The following is a 24,639-nucleotide window of genomic DNA, read 5'->3' on the forward strand; positions in this document are numbered from 1 at the left end:
CGTTAATAATCTACGAATTTCATGGCGGTGGTGAAGTTAGTTCACTGATACTTTTAACATCCGCTGAGCAGTTCAGGGGAAGTCGGCGGAAACGCAGCTATCCATTGTTCTTCAGGAGGTCGTGCTCACAGAAACGCGCCTCTTTCGCACTAACCACTGGTAGCCGGCCGGCGCTAGGCGCTCCGATCTCCCTGCCGCCGAGCACTTTCATTAAAGCACCTGGCCCAAGGGAACCCGGGCGGTGGTAATGAAATGGAGGGAAGCGCTGCTTTTTCACTTTTCCCTGCACTTTAACCCACAGGTCATCGATCGGACGCTGTAACAGGTTTTACCGGCTGCGCTTGTTGTTGACAATAAGAAGAATCGTGTCTAATGTCTCCAATCTAAAATGACAGACAGTAAGTCCAATGTGCACTTTTTGTTTGGAGGAGATGCTGAACAGACCTGTTTCACCTTGCTACGCTATGACTTGTCTTGTCTACTGTTTACATGTGTGATAGAGCTCAGGCATCAGATTGCCAACAAACTCAAAAAGTAGTTTAAACAGAAGGATGGGGACGTATCTGGAAAGGGCAGCTTGGAAGCTTCGGGGGAATCTGTAATGGGGTCTGAAACCACAGCGCTGCAGTGTTTGGGATTCTGCGCCGGGGCCTTTGAGGAGGACGCAGCTGAATTGATAATGAAGGTGGATTTGCGGCGGAGTTCCCCGGTGGCGCTGTGGTCGGGGATCGGCCCACTCATTTAAACAACCTGTACCCCATGCGTTTAACGGGGATAAAGGATAAACTAGGAGCGGGGGAGAGAGAGAAAGAAACAGCAGACGAGCACAGTGCGGTGGAACTTTCTCGTGATGTAAACGGAGGACGGGTATTTTTAGCCGGGGACCTAATCGTCATGTGTGTGAAGACGTCGCTCCAGCAAGCGCCGGAAAAGAAACGAAGAAATAAATGAGAAAACGTCTAATTTTCCTAAACAGCGGGAGGCCGATGTGTTGGTTCGCCGTTGCTTTTGAGCATCTTAGCAGAAAATTAGCTCGACAGTGTTATAGACGATACAACAGGAGTCGGTGAACATGTATAATTTATCTACATCTTGGAATTAGAATGCTCATGAGACACGAGCACGAAAATGTGGTGGCATCTTCGTGTGGTGGGATGGAATTAATTAGTAACACAAAGAAACGGTGCTTCCTGCAGAACAAATTGAGGCATGTACTGTACATCGTATTTGATTCAGATACTGGATGTCATGTATTGGGACAGCTCACTAACCAAAATGAGGCTGTATGTCTCCACGGAGCCCCTTAATAATTAGATGCCACTCCCTATTATCCTTCTCCTAATCGAGCCAAGTACTCCTGTTATATGAATATTCATGAGCTGAGGTTCAGCTCTCGCAAAACTCAACGGGGTCACGTTATGCAGATTTGAGAGCGTCTCTTCTAAAGACGAAAGACACAAAGTGGAGGAAACGTATGCAACTCATAACACAGTTAAGGGGCGTTAATGGGCTTCTTTCTGCCCTTGCTCCCTGTTTGCGACCTGTTTTCATCTGCAAAGGTCCCATGGAAGAATTAAAACGTAATAGCTTGACCACCCTGCACCGCTTATGGCTAAATTACTGGCACCTGTTGGAGCACCAATATTTCTACAACCGCCTCCCAAACAACAAACTTTAATTAAATTATCAGACAACACAAAGCTTAATAATCACATGCAAAGCATGGGAAGAGAAAGGGGTTGAATAATTAAACTTCCTTTTTAATCTTTAATCTTCATGATTAATGTCTGTGGAAAAACCCATTTGCTCTTACGCCCGAGGGGAATGCTCATGAGCTTTGAGCTTGTAGTTGTATGATTACATTTATGGGAGTGGTGCTAGCGTTGGCTCTGCTACAGTAGCCACTGGCATTGAGGTACTGTAGCACTGTAGGTAGAGGCCGCTGGTCGACATGTAAATCTGACCTCTGACTCTGGGTGGAAGTGAAACTGAAAGAACCTTCCCTGCTGGAATTACTGCAGCTTCATACCATTATTAGCCCTAATGCCATGAAATGAGCCGGCTGGCTCACTCCTCCGGTCTCAAGCCTTACTTACCCGCCGTCGTCGTGAGCACGTCCGTGGTGTTTCTGAGACCCATGAAATCGAACTGGTAAAGCCGCCAGTATTTCTGGTCCGAAGTCTCCACGGACTTTCGCCTCCACTTGTACACGATCTCGTCTTGGGGGTAGCCATCTAGGAAGCAGAAACACACACATGCAAGGAGTTAATTAGGTGTGGGAAAGAGAGAGAGAGAGGGAGTGCGAAAGAAAAATACAGAGATAAAAGTTGAAAGCGAAGAATCCAGGAAAGATTAATGCAGTAATGCAGTTTTACTGTATGCATGATTTATACCTGGTATATGCATGATTTATACAAATTTATACAGTAAAATTCACAAGCAATTCTGCAGACTGCATCAGCATCTGAGCAATCACTGCTAGCTTGTTTGCTTGGAGTTTTCTATTGTGCAACGGTTGTGAGCAAAAGATACAAAACTAGGCAACGTTCGAGACCAGTCGGGAAATCTGATTATCCGGCTTGTGTTTTTTTTTAAATAAGAGGACGTTTTTTGAAGTGTAAGATTATAGTCTGTGTATCTTCCATAAACATGTGACAAGCCAATTGTTCCACTCCAGTGACGTGGGAAAGTAGCCAAGCGATGCTCCAGAGGAGAATTCAAAATCGCTTTACTGACACTTTGTGGTGTTCAGAAGCTGGCCACGTTACAAATCTATAAACTGCTCTAGATTCCTTTTAGTAGAAACCGAGATGCTGAACATTGAATGAATATTGTCTCTGTGTGAAAAAAGCTTTGTGGCTCCAGTCATTCTACCACGTGATGTCATGTAGACTTGTTGTGCCCTGTGGTGGAAACCAGACTAATTATGTGAATGCTCTCATTTGTGTACATGATAATCATCAATAACCAAGAGCAATCATCATGATGCAAGGGTTTTCTTCTAACTAATTTAGATGCAAACATTATTGCCATCATATTTCACAAAGAGCCTCTCTTACTGCAAACAGTATTACTGCCGTGTTACTTGTGTAACGGATCTGCGTAGCTACAAATTGACCTTTTAAACGCCCCCCTGAAGTGACATGTTGATACGCAGCGTTATAAAACGACCGTACGATCAGCTGTGGCCTGGCTTTTCACACGGCGCCTCTGCTCCAGGAGGGAAAAACGTCACTCAGAGGCCAGATGTGAATACGTACTGTATGAGAGCAGTTAACCCTGCGGCCGCCTTGGTGCTGTCAGGCTAATTAGACTGTTGGCTATATCAGTGTTTACTATTCAACAAACAACCATGGGGTTAGGTTTATATCCCTGTACTTTATGATTCACATGTAGTATGAAGCTACTAACCAAGTGAGTAACACTACACTAGAACAAAACAATAAAAACTCCAACTAAACCCCCTTGCTGTAATTAGCCCAGCTCTTCAAACCTAATTAAATATTCATGAATAAAGTAAAGACATGCTTATCTACATGTGGTAGGAGCCTTTGAGGGAGGAAGATGAATTTGTTCCTGCTGTCCTGCTGTAACTTATCGCAGAGCAAAAGCACCAAAAACTGCCCGTCAGCACATTTTTACAGTCTATTTCAGAAAACCATAGTAGCTTCTGTCACAAGGCCAGAGGTCAGTAACTACTTAGCAGCTCTGATGATTATTTCCCCTGTCTCCACACTTACATTACAGTACACAGGAGATCAACACAAGTCTGTTTTTGGTCAGGTTTTAGGTATTCAAAAGGAAACTTCAGCAGAACACAGAGTCAGAGCTGAGATTTCGGGTGATTGAACATTTGTGAGCTCCTGTCGAGGGGCTTTCGAATTGTGAAACAAGTCCTGAGGCTGTCACGATGGAGGTCCTCGGCTCCTCTGAGCCGGAGTGAATGAAAACTGCTGATTACATCTTTAAATGTATGATTCACCTTCCAGATCAGCACTGCTGTGGGGTTAATTCTGCATTTTTCCAGTGATTACTTTGCTAACGGCGTGAACGGGCCTTTTTGTGTTTAAACAATAGGTCCCAATAGTCCAGGGTCTGGTCTACTTAGAATGTGGGCCAAGTTGACATTTGCCCTTGTTAATTAATGACTATATATATGACTGTATATATCTCTACCACAAATCACTGATTATCATGAGCTACTCTGTTATTGTGTGTCTGTCTAAAAATATTTATTATGCATGGATTCAATGACAAATGAGCGAATCTCTTAACCAACTGATGACCACCCGAAAACAGAGTTCAGCAACGTCTTTCATCTCATCTACAAATAATGCACGAGACAGAAACTACTCGTGCAACCAGGAGACACACCGTTTTTTATTCTGCCTAGAATATAATGAGAGGCATCAGTTGTGTTCTGACTAACACTGGACGGTCTGAATGTGAAATGAGCCGCTGCTGCACCCCTCCCAATAAACTGTGCCCCGAGACATGGTATACAGTATTGTCACACAAAGTCTGGCCTCATCTAAGAACCACCTGTATATTAATAACCAACATGTAGAATGTGATTTAGAAAAGGTAGCAGGCACCTCTAGCATGTCGCCTGACCGAACTAAGGCGAAATGTCTTCAAAATATCATACGTCGCACTATTTACTGCCCCACAGTGTGATCCCACGCATTGTCTCATTACTCATATACATTTATACACCAGTATGTGCAGTAAAGCTGTAAATATCCTCCCAGTAGCAGCGCAGAGGGTGATCCTGTCCAAGTGATTGTGGCTACGCCTGTGATGTGACCAACGCAGGAGTCCAAGTACTTGTAATCATAGTTAAAGCTTTTATAGCTTTTAGACAGAGATCATCAGCTGTTGAAAAAGTTTACCTTTTTCTGACTGTGAATACCCAGTAGCCTAAATCAAGACTCAAATCCAAGCTGCTGGCTAAAATTAAAACTTGTTTCCAGAGTGTCAGGTCGCTTGTACAACGAAGTCTGAATGTGCTTTCAGAAAATACGCAGCATTAATCAGAAAGATTAGCGAGGTCACCGAGGGCTTCCTCATGTTTATGATGTTGAGTCACAACAAATAGGACTGTCTGCGGCTGTAATGGCCTTGCAGACAGATCTCACAGCTTGTGCATTAGGCCTCGACCACATCATAAAACTTCAGCAGACACAGATCTGCCGATCAGACGCCGACCTGGAGGACAATAGCGATGAAGCAGACCGTGCGTCACCTCTGCTCTGCCACTCTTCTCTACAGCAGCTCTCCATCCTACAGACCATCCGTGCGACGTGTGACTCGGAGGCTGCAGACACGTTGATGCAGAACTGGTTGCAAGGACCTCAGTGAGACGCCTTTCTCTTTGGCATCAGAATGACGTAATGTGAAGATTGACGGAAATGCCTTATTCTGAAGAATGAAAAGCTTATCGCATAGGTATCCAGAGAATGGATACTCATATTGATAAATTATGTGCAATTTCGCATAATTTATAGAAACTAGTGATTTTAATTTGGCGCTACTGAAGAAAGGTGCTGCCCATTAAATGCAGCCAAAGGCATCTGTCGACGCAGTCTGAGGCAGAGGAGGAGCGTCATTACTGCAAGTCTTTACTGAGAGCAGACACATAATGGAAGCTCATTTGGGGTCAACAGCGCCTTCACATTTGCTCCCTTCTTACTGTGAACAAATTGTGAGGAGGCTTGGAGGTAGTCAATTGATGATCCAAACTCAGTGCTGCGAGGACACTGAATATTCGGTGTGTGACGCGTACTGTAGTGCCATGTGTACTCATGTTGGTTAACGATTATGACCTAAATGAAATTGTACCTAGAGATGGAGGATGTCTGGTCCAGTAGAATGGCCAGTCATATCATTTCTAATGTGATTCTGGTGCTTTCTAGACGCTGGGTAAGTTAATAAAGTACCGATTAATGGAACAATGAGCTTGGACGACTCTAATTTTGTGCCAGAATGAAGCCATCAGCAGCATATTATGTCCATATTACGTCCGTCAGTCTGCGACTTCCTCATGATCGAAACATTTATGGAAACAGACTTGTAAAAAATATGTAAAAAAGTGATAATTTAATATTGAAATGATATTTCGGTTGGTGTGTACTGCACAGTAGTAAACACTTTGAGGCCAAGGCTAGTTTATTTTGTTTACTGTACTAAATTATTTTGTTCCAAAACTTACTGTAAATATAAAAAGTTGAGCATTTCAGCTTTATTTAATGCTCTTTCCACCCTCAGTACAGTGTTGAGTGTGATTTCATGCGACTTTTATGTCTACTTATAACTTTAAACTCTTTAGTCTTCATTAAAAACGTCCTTCGTTCTTAAAGATGTCACATAGGCAACACTACGCATGAGTGTGAGCCTACACTATTTGTGTGTTTGTGCATATTCCTTGCCAATACTCACAGCTGGAGAAGACGAGAGGACAGGAGTGCTCGTCCATTGGGAAATTATGGAGCTGCAGCTGGCATTCTGCGTTGATGGTCATCCTGGAGAGGGAGAGAAAGGCAGAACGGCTGTGGAAGTGCCGTACAGTAGGAACGCGCCTCGTTTCACGTTTCGCGAGGCAGCGCGGCGCCTTGCCGTCCAACCAGATGGTGCCGGGAGCCGCGCGCCTGCCAGGTTGGGCTCACTAAAAATGGCAGAGCTGTCTGTTCATCAGCGGACGTGGTTTTGGCAAAGACGACGTTAATGTATAGGTCAGAGCACAGAGGCAGGAAAGCGTCTAAAAACAGCAATACTTAGACACGATGGACTGGACAAGTCAACACACCAGATGTTTCAGGGAAGGAAGAACTCGAACACTAAATTAATTTCATATTTCATATATGAACCTGAATCTGACTGTGTTTTATATTCTTTCCATGTTCCTGCAATAGATCATCCAAAATTTAATTTTCAGTGGAGGTGATAATAGCTGTAAAAAATGTGACTATCAGAAAAAATGGCTTGTTGTGTCTTTGTCCTCCGTGTAATTTCCCATTAATTGACTGGAGGCACAAAAGCAGAGCTTCAGTCACAGCAGGAAAAGGGGGTCACCTCGCTTGTCTTGTTTGTGGAGCAGATGATGTACAGTTACAATTTGCATTTCCAGTTCGCACAGTCTCCGAAAGCTACAGCAGGCGAGGCTGTGGTGAACGGAGCCAACAACAACAACCTGCTACTTGTACGCCCCCAAAACACACGCTTCAGATCCATTCAGCCAAACAACCATTTGCAGAATGATCACCTTTAGCCTGGACGTGCGCAGTGAAAGCCATGAAATTAGTTATTAATGCCCCAGATTTGGTGACGTTGCAGGTTGAAAAGAGGAATTTACAGCTTTAGACTCCACCAGAGCCTTTCTGCTGAAAACAACATACCAGTAAGTCATTCCCAGGAGGTTTGTCACTATAATTGACCCCTTTCATATTACACATAATCACTGGGTCCATTGTTTAAACATACACATTAAGCACACAGTAGAGCAATGCAGCTTCATTTGTACTACAAGTACAACATTTGTACTTCACAGCATTTCAGCAGTTTAAACTAGAAGTTTGTGAGTGTTGTTTTTTGAAAAAATGCACCAGATCACTAATAAATATGAATTAGATTTAGGGTAAACACTTTTTCCTTTTTTCCCTGTTATCGTAAACCTGGCTGCCTGGAAACACTCACTGCTCCCTTCTGCATACAGTATCTGCACACGCTTTCAGGCATCACTGTTTATTCAGGAGCCTGATGCAACAGACGCGATTGAATTCTCAAGTATTAGACAAGAGGCTTACAGTCATTTAATGCATTTTTACTTGATCTAATCATCAACGCGACGGGATCTGAACTATCTTACTGCAGCAAAAATTGCATCTGATCCTCCAGAGACTAAAAACAAACTTTATGGTGGTTATTGTTTTGTGGCCGAGGTCTGGTTTGAAATTCTGGATTTGCAGGTGGAATTGGACCCACATGACAGAAAAAGCTCATGTCAGAGCTCGAGGGTTCATAAACTCAAACGTCACTCAAATTTTAAAAGAATCCGGCCCCTCAAAACCTGACAGTTTTTTTTCCTGTAGACACCAAGACAGTGAGTGTTATTCTGCAACACGACAATACACACACACACACACACACACACACACACACACACACACACACACACACACACACACACACACACACACACACACACACACACACACACACACACACACACACACAACCTTCCCCTGTCACTTCTCCACCAGACAATGTCACTAAGAACAGAACAAAATGAGCAGAGCCACAACATGTTGACATGTTGGAGCAGCAGTGCTAAAGGTGGAGCAAGATTATGTAACAAAAGCTAAGATGCAAATATCAATAATCAAGGTCCTGCTATTTCTTTCATCAAGTGGGGCGATGTGTATGTTATGGAAGTTACTTTTTTTACCCACTCTGCTCTGTGTGTCTAGACGTACTGTACCTCAGCGTGTAGAGTATCTTTCCATTGTTCCATATGCGAAGCAGCTGATTGGGCGTCGTTATCCAGTGAGAGTCGGCAGTCTTGGAATTCCTAAAGATGGTGTCAGGCAGCCAGATCAGGCCGACCATGTTGCTGGTCGAAGAGGAGACAGAGAGAGGAAGAGGGTGCAGGGGGTCAGAAATGATTGCTGTTGAATTACTAAAAAGCTTAGAGCAGCTCCAATTCCACATAAGAAGATAATAAAATACCCTTACGGAATGGAGAAAACAAAGCACATCAATCAATTTGTTCTGTTAATTATAGGCCTCTTCCTGAGAGAGAGACTCATGTTGTCTCAAATGAGATATTCCAGTGCAGCAGCTATTGTGTCTCACCATGTTCACACTGTGAAAAGCAGTAGCTTTGTTTTAGACCTCAAGACAAGTGGATGTTGTACTGAAGTTCTGAGTATTTGCAGTACATCCCAGTACTGGCATTGAATGCAGATACCTGTTGAGGGTGAGAATCCGCATGGTGCTGCTGTTATACCGCAGACGGGTGTCCACCCATGTCTGGGCAAAGATAATATCGATCTGGTACTCCTGAGGAGAGAAAAGCAGAGTCAATACACTGATCGGGCAAGCCTTTTAAGTGGAGCAGCGAGAGGCGACGCAGACAGGCTGGGTGAAGCCTGTGTGAGCGCTTTCTGGGGGAGCTGATAATGTGTTTGTTACAACACAAACGTGTCCACATGAAAGAAAATACGAAAGCAAAGCGCCACTTGCTGCACACACAAAAATGCACTTCATGCTTTTGATATGGAAATTAAACTACACAATCTCGTAAATTGTTTACTTCAGCATGTTTTTTCTTCCTTCTGTTGGTTAAAGTTTTGGAATAAAACAGAATCTTTTTACTTAATTGGTTAAAATGTCCGACCACACATCTCTTTTGAAACGTCTTCCCTTTCAACGCTGATGAGATAGATTCTTCAGACTAAGGATCTGAATAAGTTGAGAGCAATCTCTAAATTGACCATTACTTGCGCTGAGAAACGCCTGTAAATGCTGCGTAATTAAAGTTTTGTTTATACACCAAACTGCAAAATCCTCCAGAGATCTCAAATTCAAATAGCTATATTTTGCATTTCTATATTTAGCGGAGAATGAGTGTCACTTACTGAGCTTTGTTATGTTTGAAGCTGGAATTAAAAGCATGTATCTTAAATTTGGAAACACGTGGCTGATGCTGACAGAAGAATAACTAATTATAACTGTATTTCCTCACAGACAGTATTGTTACAGTATAATTTCAGTGATTTTTATACATTTTGTACTTCGGCATTTACGTATATGTATTATGGAATATATAATCAATGTAACGGATTAATAATACATATTCTATACAGTATATATAATGTTCATCCTCATGAGTATGTGATTATGCAAAATAAATAAACTGAAATATGCATCCAAACCCAGAGTATAATTCCTTTTCCACCCAAAGTTCCAATGACATGTTTTTTTAATTGTCTAAATTGGCAGCACAATTACAGAAACGTGCGTCTGCTCTGACATACGTCTTCATCATGAGCCTGAGGGACCTTGGAGAGACTCATCCTGCCGTCACCTACCTGCTGAACCGAGCACACGCCCATCTGGACAAGCCTGCAAGCACTGTCAGGGTCATGTTTGTTATTTGTTACTTTCCCATCGCTTTCAGTGCCTTCATGCAGGCTCTCCCGGGTGAGAAATTGCCAGCGATGAAGGTTCATCCTCCCATTGTGTCCCGGGTTGTTGACTATCTGACTGGCAGACCAAAGTATCTACGTTTGCTGCATGGTGTGTTAAAAGTGTGGTGAGTAAAACTGGAGCCCAACAGGCTCAACAACGACACTCTCCCTCTATATAATTAATTCCTGAAGTCTTGATGTGAGCATATTGGCTGCAGTTTCTGTTTTAATCCACGCTGCAAACATGAAATTAATTAGCCTTCTTACAGTTTAGAGTTTGTATTGTAGGAATAGCGTAACCCATGCAGAAACGTGTCTCCACCTGTTTGTACAGTACTGTATGGGTGGGGCTGAATTACTGAGACTACGGCCACAGTGGAGTCAGGAGAGCGGTGCGTGTTTGAGCTGGTGGTCGAAGCACATCATGTGGTGAAAGTACATGAAGGCCACGTAACAAGAGATATTGGACACTGTCTAATAGTGGTTGACCAGAATTTATTATATTACATTTTGTCACATGCAGTTTCTTGAGTTGACAAATCCACCTATACTAACCCTCATCCCTAAACACCATCATCAAAACGGGGCTCCAGAACAACAGCAGAGTAAAGAGATTTATTGATGCTAAGGGTGTCCAATGAGATGCAGTGACGGAGATGATGGAGCTCCACCGTTGTGGGGTTTAACTTCCTAACAGCCTGCAAAGTGCTTTCTTATAAGTTCAGTGAGCTGGATCCCAGCTGTTCCACAAAGACTGAAATTGCCTCTGTGCTGTACTGGCCGAGTCACGTAAGGTGGCAGAGAGAGGGGCTTCCAGCCTCAGTGCCGCAGCATTGTTTGAAGGAAGAGAGAATGAGCTGGTTAACACAGACTACAAGGACACACAGGAGAACGCCCTTATAGGCCTGGAGTTACAGATGCATTTGATTAGTCTATATAGCTGACTGATATCAGAAGGTGTCTGTGGCCCCACATCTGCATGGGATCCGGCTGCAGCGTGTTACAGCCGCGGTGATCGCTAGTGCCTCCGCCAGCTGCCGGAGCTACGAGCTCAGTGTATTTTTGATGTAAGCAGCTTCTGACAACGTTCAAGCCGCCGTCACATTGTCATTACGAGTGTCGGACACGTTTTCCTCTCACATCGCTCTGCCAGTCATCCGAACAATAGAGCACAACAAAGGGGGAGCACAGAGGGGTGAGGTAATCCCCTACAGACATTAATACATAGTTCTAGTTAATACAGAGCCTCTGTTATTATAATAATCACTGCAACTCCACACTGAATAGCTACGTACAAAACCAAGCCAATTTCTTGATACACATCATACTTAAAAGAAATGTTCTGGATAGGAAACATCAGAGATTAAAGCGTATTTAATACCCTATCATACAGAAGGTAAGGACCTCCAACATCGCCAGGAGAAGGTCAGTACATCTGCTGGAAGTCCTTCAGAGAAAAAGTAAACAGGCAGAATGACACTTTAATAATAAGGTCAGACAGTGAGGACTCTTCAGAAGAAACTCACAATCTCTCACCGATATGAAACGGAAAATTGTTGAAAGCCTGGCGCAGGTTTAGGAGGAAGGTGCAGTAATGGCTGAGTGGGGGAGTTTTATTGCTGTACATTGTCACATTTCTTTTCAGTACAAGTTTGTGTGAACCCGACAGAAAACACGTGGCGGCGTTTGGTTTTCTAGGCCGTGTAGCGCATACAGACCCAAACATCATGGTGTCACATACGTACAGTGTCACTCGACTTTTCTGACCTTTTCCTAAAAACAGACAGATGAGACCCGACCTTCCTAACACATCTGTAACCATGGTCCTATGTGACCTTTGGAGGATAATTGTACAAAGACACAATGCTGACATCCATGCGGCCTATAATTCAGAGCAAAGCGGCGAACGGTGACACACGCCTGCGACAGATGAACTTTCACGCCAAAACCAAATGGGATTTTCTGCCTCCACTGGGGGCTTTCTGGGACTCTGGGATCCTACAGGACAAGGCGCTGAAGCAGGTCCATTATTCATGGACATTATGCAAAACAATGATGCAGACTACTGGGAGTTATCTGACTGAAATTAACTACAGGGGCTTGCATTATTCCCCCGGGGATCTGTTTCAAAGTCAGAAAATGAAGGCGTTAAGGGAGTCCATTACTCACGGCTATTTACAAGAAACAATGAAGCAAAGATTCGCAGGTGAGATAATCAAGGGTGACTTCCCCTCGCATTCCTGTGCTGGCAGAACGTAAAAAGTAGGAGTTCATTATTTAGGATATAAATATTTTATTTTACACATTTAAATATTCAGAATGTGATATTTCTCTCCTGTCTCAGAAGTTTTAAACAACAGGCAGTGAGCACAGGAAGTTCTAGGAAACTTTCACATGATCAAAAATTAATTATGTTGCGTCAAGTTGTAGAAAATAAATGAATTGTAGCAGTGAAATCAAAACAGGTTCTGGACATAACGTTTTGCGTTAATATTGTGTTTTGTACAAATTGAGACCACGTGTGGTGTTGTTCATATCAGAAAATACAGCAAAGCGTGGGTGACCATCAGCAGTTCTGTTGTCTTTGAATGTCACGAGCACTCGCAATGTGATGATATCAAATCCATTATTAAAGCCAAAGGATGTTGACAGCGAAGCACATCTGACTAAAATTAATTAGTTTGACATAGCAGCTACAGCGCAAATGGCTTCTCCTTATCCAGCTCCATCATTTCTGCTCCCCACCAATTACACATGTCACTTACCCACATCCTCTGCATTCATGTAGCAAAATATGTTTCCCGAGCGGGAAGATAAACTATCTTTACAACTCTCCCATAGTAGGGAAGCAATCTTTAAACTCCACGAGGCACAATTGAAACTACAAACATTCAATAAAAAAGGTCGCTACATTGAGCCATCTTTCAATTACTGCTGATTAACATTCATTAGTGACTGTGGGGTATAAACTTGGAGAATTAAAAAAAAAAAAAAAAAAGCGGAAAACCCACTGAATGTGTGTCAGGGTTTGCTTCACGTTGATTCCAAGTACTGTTGTACAGGGAAACACTTTTGGTTTGTAATAAAAGAGTTAAGCTTGTTGAAGCCAATAATCGTATCATTCTCCAAGGGACTGTGTCCAACTTTTTGGCAGATGAGACTAAACTTCACCTTTTTAGCAGGTCAAAAAGGGGAAAAAACACCACACTGTATCCAATGTGAAGTTTGAATTTGATTCAGTGATGTGTCTCCTTGCAGCTTTAAACACAACTCTGAACAGAGGGGAACATTCAGCTCTTTTGCAGTCTCAGGTCAAAGGATTCTCCAACAGGATATTGGCCTAAATTACAGATGAAGCCACCAGGACTATTCTGGCCTCCATGACCCCTAATCTGAAACCCATCAAACATCTTTGGAAAGAGCAGAAAAAACACGGTGAGGAGAAGGTATCTTTTAAACACAGAGCAGTTTGCTCAAGCGTACTGGAGCTAACTACCTGTTGGAAGGAGCCGAAGCCTGTTTGAAATCTTCAGAAATGACATGTTTACCCTGGATGCTTTAAAGAGTGTGCATCAAATTGAGGTAAAATTCAATCATTCTATTTTGTTTACTGTCATTTGTAGAAACATTTTATATGTTCTACGAAAGTTTTTCTATATTTTTCTTTATTTCTGCAGTTTGTCATTTCTTACTATTTAAAAGACAAGTTTCGTTTTTTACATTTTTTCGTGCAAAGGCATCATCGCGTTTGTCTGAGAGTGTATTTATACAGTAGCACTGACTGCTGTCAGTTACTGTCTGCAGGTGACTGCTGTTTACGCTTCACACTCAGACAGTGGAGGTTCAATAGAATGACAGGTGCAACCAGCTTATACACTGCAATAGACGCCTCCAGGTTTAACTTCCACTTTTAGCTGGTCTAGTACTTCAACAAGAATATTAACTGAAACTAAAATTGTTTACCTTAAAGACCGACGTGCCTCCAGTACTTTTCTTTTTTCATGTTCTATACAGCTGAACAAGCAGCAAAAGGGGCTTTGAATTTGGGCTTTCACGCCGTGTTTCGCCTTCAAGGTTAATACAGGTTTTAGGGCTTTGTGCAGACTAAACGGAAAAGCCTGTGGAAACTACCAAGGATACGTAACAGGTACTGATATTTTTATTTAATACTCTGCTAAAAAGCACTAGCACTGAACACTAGCACTTTTATTACATTACCTTCTTTTAATGCGATGGGATTCTCAAACGTAAGCACTAACTAATGTATTTCTTCAGGCAAAACCAACGCTGCATAGGTGCTATAAATATTTATAAGTAAAATATTCATATCTTCCAGACCTTGGCAAATTGTTGGCTGGACCACATTTAATCCCTCAAGAAGAAGAGAAAAGATAAACATGAGGGAAATTTGATTTCTCCAAGTCATCTGCCTGCTTTCAGTCACATATTAAATAATAATAAACTATGTTTAAATATGCAACTTTATCCTGAGTCTTCTCACTCTCCTCCCCTCACCAATTAAACACACTTACCCAAAATGCATTGCGACCACATTGCCCCACAGGCAGCCTCTCAGTGACAGGCAGGAATATAGTATGGGTAAACCACCGCTCAGGGGAGATCTTGAACTTCTGTCACATGAAGAACAGTGCAGAACCAGCAGATACGGGTGCCTAAATATTGCCCTCTCGTTCATTTATAAGAGCGACACTTTGAAGCAAACAAAAGGAAATAATTTGCATACCTAAGTTGTGTGAGAGGTGGCAAGACGCACAAAATGGAATCCCACACAAATTGTCTGCGCTTCACTGAGTGTGTGGACTGTGCCTCAATCAACACCTGTCCCTCTTTGTCTAACTCACAGACAAGCAATTTGCTAAATAATAAATAAATAAAAACCCCAAGTATGTGAACTCAGACCTTAGCATAAAACAGAAATGTCTCAGACACGAATGCTGCTGTTTCACATCAAATATCACCATCATCTTATCATCACTGAAATTACTGTTATCATCACATCAATATAGACACATTACAATTCAAACAGTGTTGATTAAAGGAAAATTGTATTCTAAAAAAATAAAAATCAAAATTTGTAATTTTATATTTGTTAAATAAAAACATGGATATTAGAACTAGTCAACCACTACTTCATAGTTGAAAGATAAAACAGTGTATTCATTTAGTTTTTTCCTTATATACTGTGTCTCTGAAGGCACAATTAATAGCAACAGCAAACAAAATTATTGTTTCAGGCATGAACATAAGGTAATTATTACCAGTAAAGAACCTAATGGAAGGTCTTCAGGTCTAGGTATAAAGAGATTAGCATATTTATAAGTTTAAATCTGACCTCCACCAGTCTAATGAGAGCAATAACTAACAGCCTTTTACCATCTTACAGTAGCTTAGTTTCTCCTCCATGCTTTTATTTCCAGCAGGGTGGACGTCTTTAATGGTCTCTCTTCTAAAAAAAGAGATCATTAGGCGGCCACAGCTCATTCAGAATACTGCTGCTTGAGAATTAAGTAAGACTGAGAGACCAGAGGACAATACCTCACCTCTAAACTCACCTCTAAACTCATGACACTGGATACCAGATTCCTACAGAATAGATATGATGAAAAGCTGCCACTATCAATCACTGAATTGGGGTTTGGCCCAGAAAACATATATGTATAGAGAATTAAAATAAGCACAATCTCAGGTCAAGGTTAATAGTTCAAAATAAGTAGCCTTGGATAAGCAACACCTGCAGATCTTAGACATTGTAAAACTAACTTGAAACCTTACACATGCCCAAAACATGTGCATAGGATTAAGCCTTAATATTCGCATTCTAGATTCACATTCATACTACCTGGCACAACGACAAGAACTAGCTGTTAATTAGTGAGTCAGTAGGTTTAACAAAACAAAACCTGGAATCATCAGCCACTCTAACCTGAAATGAACAAACAGACAACGTCTAATACGGCCCCACTGAGCTCCATTAAAATACTGAACGCGTTTCCATGACTAATGCTTAGCGGGAGAACAAACCTCTACCAGGCGGCAGTTAGTCTGCATTTTGTTCATGCTGAGGTTAATGACTGTGTTTGTGTAAATCCTGTCCAGAACGTCCTGCAACAAAAGACTCACGCTGACATGACGCCACTAGGTGAAATCTGTATGAATAGAAAAACAAGCACATTGAAAACAATGTACTATAAATAAAAAAAGCGCATAAAAATAACACATGCTCTTCTGAAACTGCCCAAATTAACATGATACAGTTACATTTGTCATAGCATTCAACAACTTAACTGGTGAAACAATTGAAATTCTAAATACTTGCACAACTAATGATCCAACTCAACACTGAGCAGCACTTACACACAACAACACTATTTTTGTCCTAATTATCTAGTGTTACCATGTAAAAGCAGGACAAGAGCATAGCAAACTTAACAACCTAACAACAGAGGACTATGGCAGACCTAACAACTGTTTACTATAGTCCTCTGTGCATGTAAGCCCACAGACAGTGCTTCAGCAGAGCGAGGTTTTCTACATGTGTAGATCTAAGAAAGCGTTTCTCTCAAGCAGATACATTAAACAAACAGATGAAAACGCTGCACTCCAACAACTCATTCTGAGGAGAAACAAGCAGATGAAGAACAGCAATTAGATTACAGAAGAAACAGTAGATTAAGGAGTCTAATAAGGGGGTGGTGGGAGGAGGGGGGGGGGGGGGGGGGTGATTGATGATCGTCTAAACTCCACCTGTTCTCATCACTTTTTTTTTTTTTTACCACACTTGGCAATGGCCTCTTTCCTCCTTACACTGAGTATGTGTCTAGGCTCTGTTGTACATTCAGTGCTGCGTGGTGATAAAAAACCCTCCATTATTTTTTTTTTCTTGTTTTGAGTTTAACTTATATTAAACAGCTTAAAATACATGAAAAACTAAAATATGACACCACAGAAAACAGATCTACAGAAACATAAAATACTTAAGACAATACTTTACACATACATATATTTATACTAAAATGGGATCTAATACTAAAAATATTTACCCAGTGCAGTAGAAACCAAAAAGCTACATCAATCAGTCTGGAAAAGGTTACCAAAGCTATTTGGGACACCACATATCCACAGTAGGAGGGAATGTCTACACAAGGAGAAGGCTGGGAAAAATAGTGTAGCCAGATGTGGCGGAGCTTCTAAAATGAGATAAAGGAGGGGTCTCACTTCTTCCTCTAGCACTAAATGATTTACTGCTTCGCTGTTTAAGTCTTGTTTTACAATTTTGGAAGGAATGAACATAAAGTTAATTTCAAATCGAAAGGCTCAAACATCAAGAAGAAACAGTGAAAGCCGTTTCAGTCTCAATTAGGTCACAAAGCCATCTTAATGTTTCCTCGGTGGAATAGGGAAAGAATAGAAACCTTCTGTGCTGCAATCCCATAACCTTTATGAATGTTCAGCCCCACTCTGCCAGTACCTCAATGTATCACACTGAATTACTGAAGGTCAAGCACAGAAAAACCAGAAACACACAAAGCGGCATACAAACGCACTTTAACATGCACGCCCACACGCTGAGACTACATTAAAAGGCACTTTAAAGTGACTTTTGACATCTGGAAAGAGCTTAATCCTGTGCTCTACAAAGGATCTCAGTAGTTGGCTTCCTCAGAATCATACCAACAAAACACAGCACTGCTCAGATTGTTGTCTTCTTAGAGGCAGCCATTGTTTTGCCAGCTAGACTGGTGGAAATCACGGCTGATGATAATAAAAGAAAATCAAAAACAGTTCTTTATTTTCCTCAAAAAGAAACAGAATCAGATTCTGAAATATTGCCAAACCCCCAGGGCTCAATGTCTCTGTATATTATCATCAGGCCAAAACATGGACATCACATCTTGAAACTCCTCGCCTGTGTCCTGAATTGATGTATGCTCTCAGTGATGGTAAAATGATTACGCTCCGATACTTTGAGATGGCTTGATTAAGGGATGGCCTACGCTTCCTTTGGACATCACAAACTGATTTGTACTGATGTTTCTCACTTGAAATGTTCATTGAATCTCAGCATATGGTAAAGCAAAACCTGAGTGTCAGCCAGAGTCAGCCCCCTGCTGTGACCAGCACAGACTGAGCTTTAAGAAGGATGCCGTCATCGCAGCTCTGCATAAATTTTCCCTATATCTTCTCTATTTAGTAGTGATCTATCTATGCACTTACAGATATACTTTTCCGGCATGATTTAATCTAGTGATTTGCATTCATATACACTATACAATTAGTCATCATCAAGGGTTTTTAGCAAATTTTCATCTGGTTTGACTATTTAGCCCCTCCCCACTTGCCAAGACAGATTTGGTACATCGTCCACGCTCTGTAATAGCATCAGCCATGCCAAGCCCGGGAAACAAAGCACAGAAACATTTGCCTTGTATCACAAATCAACATGTCTCCCCATCCTGACGGCTGACGTTAATATTAAGCGAAGTTCCTGTATCTGTATCCCCATGATTTTGTGCACTGCAGCTTTGCCCCCAGTGTGTCTCCCCACGTTAGCTCGATCCTCCTGCTGCCTGTTCTCGTGTTCACAGGTCCGTCTAAACCTGTTGTTCCACCATGATGTCTGCTTTCTCCATGCCTGGTGCCTACTTAAATCTTCCTCTGTGCTGTGAATTCAAGGGAAAGGGCGCCATGCAGTTTGATGCTGTAGATAAATATTAACGTTGTGCTATTATCAAATCTTTAGATTTTAGGTCGACATCATAATGCTCACATATTTTAAAGGTTTGTAAGCATTTTTGGGCACCAGTAAAATGTCTTTATGTGAATAAACAAAGGTTGAATTCATTCCATTCATTGTAAATTTAAATCGACCCTGGAATTGAACACATTCTTTAAGACTAGGCTCTGCTCAGTAACCCAACGGTGACTCACAAACATTATCAACCGTCCATAAAGCAAAAATGAGCAGGAAATGTTGAACGGAAATGAAAGGAAAGGAATAGGGAGGAAAGAACAGTGTACCAGGGCCCCGATGCTGCCTCTATGTGCGGATTTACGTATCCTAGGTAATCAGATAGTCAGTGTGTGTGTGTGTGTGTGTGTGTGTGTGTGTGTGTTGCTGTCGGTCAGTTGTTTGTGTTTGTTGGCAGTAAGCGCCACAAAAATAGCTTCACTCCTCTTTGCAGAGTAGGTCTACACACATCATGGTCTTCAATCTCTATAGACTCAATTATTTAGAGCGTCCATCCCCTGATGCGTGTATGCACATGTTCTCCCTTACTGACATGGTTTATGTACAGGTTGGGTCACTTTGTTGGACAAACAAAATAAAGGCTAAGCATAAAATACAAGAGGCTATCATCCTAAATATATACTCTTGCCTGTAGGTAACAACACGCAAAGAATGACTGCTGTGGTGCCACCTCTTTCACTCTAACACCATTTACCCACTGCAGAACACAAGATGCAATACTTGAAGGAGAAAAGAAGACAATATTATTTACTTGCCCCTACTGTTGAGTTGGCTTGTGAGTCAAACAAAGCATTTAGCTGTTTTCAACAGTAAAGCAGACGTTTGGCACATGTCCAGATACTGGACCAAAACACCTCAAGCATGTTAGGAAAATATCTAGATTTTTAAAAATCTGTGCAAAATTTCATAAAAAATGATCCTGTTTTGTGGCTGGAGCGTTATCAGCTTGTCCAAAGCTCTTCTTTGCAGCAAACCATTAAAAACTCTTCCTGTGTTGCTCTTGTCCCAACACTCAGAACGCCAAGGGACCGTCAGAAATAACCACGGTGTTTACCGCTCTCTCACCAGCGAAAGCTCAATATAAACAAATTAAAAATGCGCCACGCATTGACACCAGTCAATCACAGCAATTTGAAAGCACGGCTCCGCTCTATTGTCTGACCTGCTTTGTGCGTTGGGTCAGTAATGACATCTTTGAAATGTGCACGCTGACTAATAGATGCGGAGCCTGTATGGTAAGATGACTGAGGGCTGCGCTAGACGCATAGCGTGCCAATGAGAATAATAATCCTCTCCCTGTGACTCGCTGTCCCTTCTCTTTGTCTCGCTTCTTCTTTTAATTATGGGATGATAAATGCGTTTGCTGTCAAATGCATTGCCAGTCCTTGAGTGTCGGCTAATTTCAATAGCTTTTCTTTTCAGGCAACAACCTTGATGTCATACCTGGACGACTAAGGATTTGCGGAAACAATAAAGTTTTTGTCATTGTCAGCTGAGTCTCTGCCAACAGCGCAAAATAAAACCTGAATAAAAAGAGATCTCAGTAAATAGAAGCGATCAAAGGCGTGGGACAAGGAGCTGAGAAGTGTCTGGAATCACTCATACAGAACTTGAACTTCAGTGGCTTCATCTGTCCAATGATAACAATAAACGGCACAAAGAAAATCTTCTGACACTCACAACACTGCACAAACACACACAGACAGGGTGTGTGCATATACACACACAAGTGCACACACACAGAAACGCAAATACAACTGCTTGGAAATATTGAATCTGTCAAATGAGGACATTTTTTAGACTTGAAATGACAGCTTTTCAAAGATTAGTCATGTAAACACGTTTGTCTGCTCTAATGTACTGTAGATGGCAGAATGTATTGGATGTATCAATCCCTTCCTTCTCACCAGAGATTGCGCTAAACTGACATGTTAAAAGGAAAAAACACCTAACTGTGATTGTATGAGAGACATAAAGCATATTCAGGTATTAGGTTGGTGATTTCCCCTTTTTAAAGTATAGAAAATGACAGATTTTTCAGTCTGTAATAAGTCTGTAAGTCTGTAATAAGTAAATCTAAAAGAGTCAACTAAAAGCATGTCAATTATTTAAATGGATATGTGGGCATGGGGGGCACAGGCAAAACAGTGACTGCATAGAAAGATAACACTGCATTAGGCACTCTTTCAGAAAAGCTGCAGCATACAAAATGTGATATTCAGGCCAGGAAAACTGACAACTTACTGTAAGACTGTGATGGATTTTGCCCATACCTCTGATTTCACAAGAACAGCTGCAACTTTCACATTAAATCAACAAAATGTTATAATAAATACTGGTATTTATTGGTGGCTGGCAGGCACAATAAATAAAAGATAGAAAAAAGTTACGCGTACAACTTCTTGTAATTTGTGTGCGTACTGTAAAAGATATGTATCACTCCTGAACAAGATCCAGTAACCACCACAATGGCAGACATCCAAGAGAGGGTGTCAGGTATAAAGAACTGGACGCCACCAGGCCCTGACATGATCCATGTCTGGTGGTTAAAGAAGATAACCACAGTCAATGAGCACCTGGTGGCACAAATGAATAAGCTACTAGGGGATAGAACTTACACTAAATGGTTAACGGAAGGCTAAACAGTCCTGAGCCCCAGAAGGAAGCAGTCCTATCCAACTACTGCACAATAACCTGCCTCTGCACAACATGGAAGCTCCTGTCAGGCATCATAGCAGCTAAGATGAGCAGGCACATAGATCAATACATGAGCAGTGCCCAGAAGGGAATTGGCAGTAACGCCAGAGGGGCAAAACACCAGCTACTGGTAGACAAAGCAGTCACCCGAGACAGTAAGACCAGACATACCAACCTACAGTATGCACTACCTAGATTGACTACAAGAACGCCTATGACTCAATGCCTCACACATGGATCATGGAATGCTTGGAATTAAACAAGATCAACAAGACTCTAAGAAACCTCATCCACAACTCAATGAGGAAATGAAAAACAACCCTAGAGGCCAACTTCAAGCCGATTGCCCAAGTTAACACCAAGGAGATGCTCTGGCCTTGCTTCCTGTTCTACATGTCAAAGAGCCCAGAGGAACGGACATCGATGGTAATAGTAAATTTCAACACAGGCAAGAGCAAACAGTCAGATTATACAGATGATAGTATGATGTTTGATGATTCAGATGATTTTTAATATTCCAGCAGTGTGATTATGTTTAAATGATAAACTGGTCATTGTTAATACATGTTCTAAAACATTTGGTGCACTTGTAATCAGGGTGAAATAAAGTTTAATGTTTGAGTGCAGGAGTCGGGTGCAGGTATTGCAATCTTGTGTGCTCAAGCTACAGTTTTATAATGTTGTGTGCAAACTAAATTTTGTGAGGCAAGGATTAGAACATGCCTGTTCACATGTACATCATGTGTTGTCATTGGTGATGTTTATGTTGATTACGCTGTAATTTGACCAATTAGATGAGGGAACGTGTATAGGGTGATGCTAAAAAAGTTAAACTAAGCATGACATAGGCAGGAAATGGGCTTTGGCTGGTTGGTAATAAAACACAAGGCAGAGGGGACACTAAGAGCCTGGACGAAAACTGAGGAACAAAGAAAGGAGGAAATCTTTAGAGGAAACAGCTGCCTCCGAGCAGCTCAGGGCCTTCATTCAGGCAGGATGAAGCATCATGGAGAAAATCAAGTTCAGAGCCGAGATCGTCTCATCTTTGACTCGTCAACTCTCCAGCCAGCCTTGAACTTCCAGAAACAAAGGGTATGTGAGTAGACTAGCAGTAGAAATGAATGAACAACGTCTTATTGACTGTATTTAATAATAGATAATAATTATTTTTATTACTTGCTGTTAGCTTATGCTTTTGGCTAAATAAAGCACCAGCTTTGCAGTTAAAGTAACAGCTTCTCATTAATTTTATCTGAATAAGGGTTTCTTTTAATGAACTTGTAGCCTCTCCTCGATGCAAAAAGCACCAGATCGTGTGACTAAGCCAGGCTGCATGAAGAAGACTTATGTCGGTTTAGTCCAGACCCGTAAATCAACACATCCTGTGTGGTAAAAGTATACTTACTGCCAAAATCATTTCCAGCAACCACAACAACTGTTACATATAAAAAGGAAGCGGCTATAACTCATGTAACTGCTTAGTATCTATAATCTTCTGGTCTGTTCAGGTGCTATTGAGTGTGAAGCAAGGTGGACATGAGGATTAAAAGCAGTGAATTAGCTGGATAAATTCCTTCCGCTTCGGCCTAAGTTAGAAACCTGTGTTGTCACACCACAAGCTAACAGATTAACCACTTTAAAGTGTGAGGCCGACCTGGTCTCTTGTACTGGAGATTACAGGGTGACAAACAGCCTAAACCCCCTCAGCCAGATCATCACCAAGACTGGTTACAGCTACGGAATAGCACAACCATCATGCACCTCCTCAACTTGGATAACATCAAGCTGTATGCCAAGAGCGAACAAGATATCGACTCGCTGATACATACTGTACCAGCAGGATATACAGCCAAGACATCGGAATGTCATTCGGGCTATATAACTGTGGTCGGATAGTAGCAAGGAGAGGAAAAGTACTCAGAACTGAGGGGATAGAACTACCAGAGGGCAAGACAACAAATGTGGAGGATAGCTACAAATACCTTGAAATCCCACAGGCAAATGGTAACCACCAAGTACATCCAAAGAGTAAGGCAAGTCCTGACAAGTCAGCTAAATGGGAAGAACAAAGTTCGGACAATCACCATCTACGCCCCCTGCAGTCATCAAGTTCCCTGCTGGCATAATAAGCTGGCCAAAAGAGAAGATGGAAGCCACTGACATCAAGACAAGGAAGCTCCTTACAATGCACGGAGGGCTTCAACCCAAATCCAGCACCCTGAGACTGTGCGCTAAGCGGAAGGAAGGAGGCAGAGGATTAGTGAGTGTCAAAGCCACTATCCAGGATGAAACAACCAAGATACATGTACATGAATACATCAGAAAAATGGCCCAAACAGATGATGTGCTCAGTAAATACCTCAGGCAGCAGAAACCAGAGGAAGAGGGAAAGGAAGAGGAGGAACCCTAAGGGAAGGACAAACCCGTTCATGGTACAGTATGTACCACCGGTAGATAGAAGAAGTGGCTGATGTTGACAAATCCTACCAGTGGCTGGACAAAGCTGGACTAAAAGACAGCACGAAGGCACTAATCCTAGCAGCACAGGAGCAGGCTCTGAGTACCAGATCAATAGAGGCTGGACTCTACCACACCAGGCAGGACCCCAGGTGCAGGCTGTGCAAAGATGCCTCTGAAACAAGGTAGCACATAACATCGAGATGCAAGATGCTAGCAGGCAGGGCATACATGGAACGCGATAACCAAGTGGCCGGCATAGTGTACAGCGACATCTGTGCTAAGTACAGGCTGGAAGTCCCAAAGTCCAAATGGGACACCCCTCCAAAGGTGGTTGAGAATGACAGAGCTAAGATCCTGTGGGACCTTCAGACTGACAAACTGGTAATGGCCAACCAACCCGAAATAGTAGTGGTGGACAAACAAGAGAAAAAGGCTGTAGTGATAGATGTAGCAATTCCAGGTGAGAGCAACATCAGGAAGAAGGGGCATGAGAAGATCGAGAAGTACCAAGAGCTGAGAGAAGAG

At 42.0% G+C, this 24,639-nt stretch overlaps 1 protein-coding gene across 3 annotated transcripts in view; it reads right to left on the reverse strand.

Moving 5' to 3' along the window:
* The window catches only part of LOC114867345 (gamma-aminobutyric acid receptor subunit gamma-3-like), a 67,405-nt gene that overhangs the window by 11,868 nt on the left and 30,898 nt on the right, over nucleotides 1–24,639 (reverse strand). For all 3 annotated transcript variants that reach the window (XM_055504400.1, XM_055504401.1, XM_055504402.1), the window contains 4 exons: nucleotides 8,966–9,057; nucleotides 8,477–8,608; nucleotides 6,439–6,521; nucleotides 2,097–2,234 (listed from right to left, as the gene is read on the reverse strand). In XM_055504400.1, coding sequence (XP_055360375.1) covers nucleotides 2,097–2,234; nucleotides 6,439–6,521; nucleotides 8,477–8,608; nucleotides 8,966–9,057 — 445 coding nt within the window. The remainder of the gene's footprint in view (nucleotides 1–2,096; nucleotides 2,235–6,438; nucleotides 6,522–8,476; nucleotides 8,609–8,965; nucleotides 9,058–24,639) is intronic.

The sequence above is a fragment of the Betta splendens genome, chromosome 2, assembly GCF_900634795.4.
Source record: "Betta splendens chromosome 2, fBetSpl5.4, whole genome shotgun sequence".
In the NCBI taxonomy this organism is placed as follows: domain Eukaryota; kingdom Metazoa; phylum Chordata; class Actinopteri; order Anabantiformes; family Osphronemidae; genus Betta; species Betta splendens.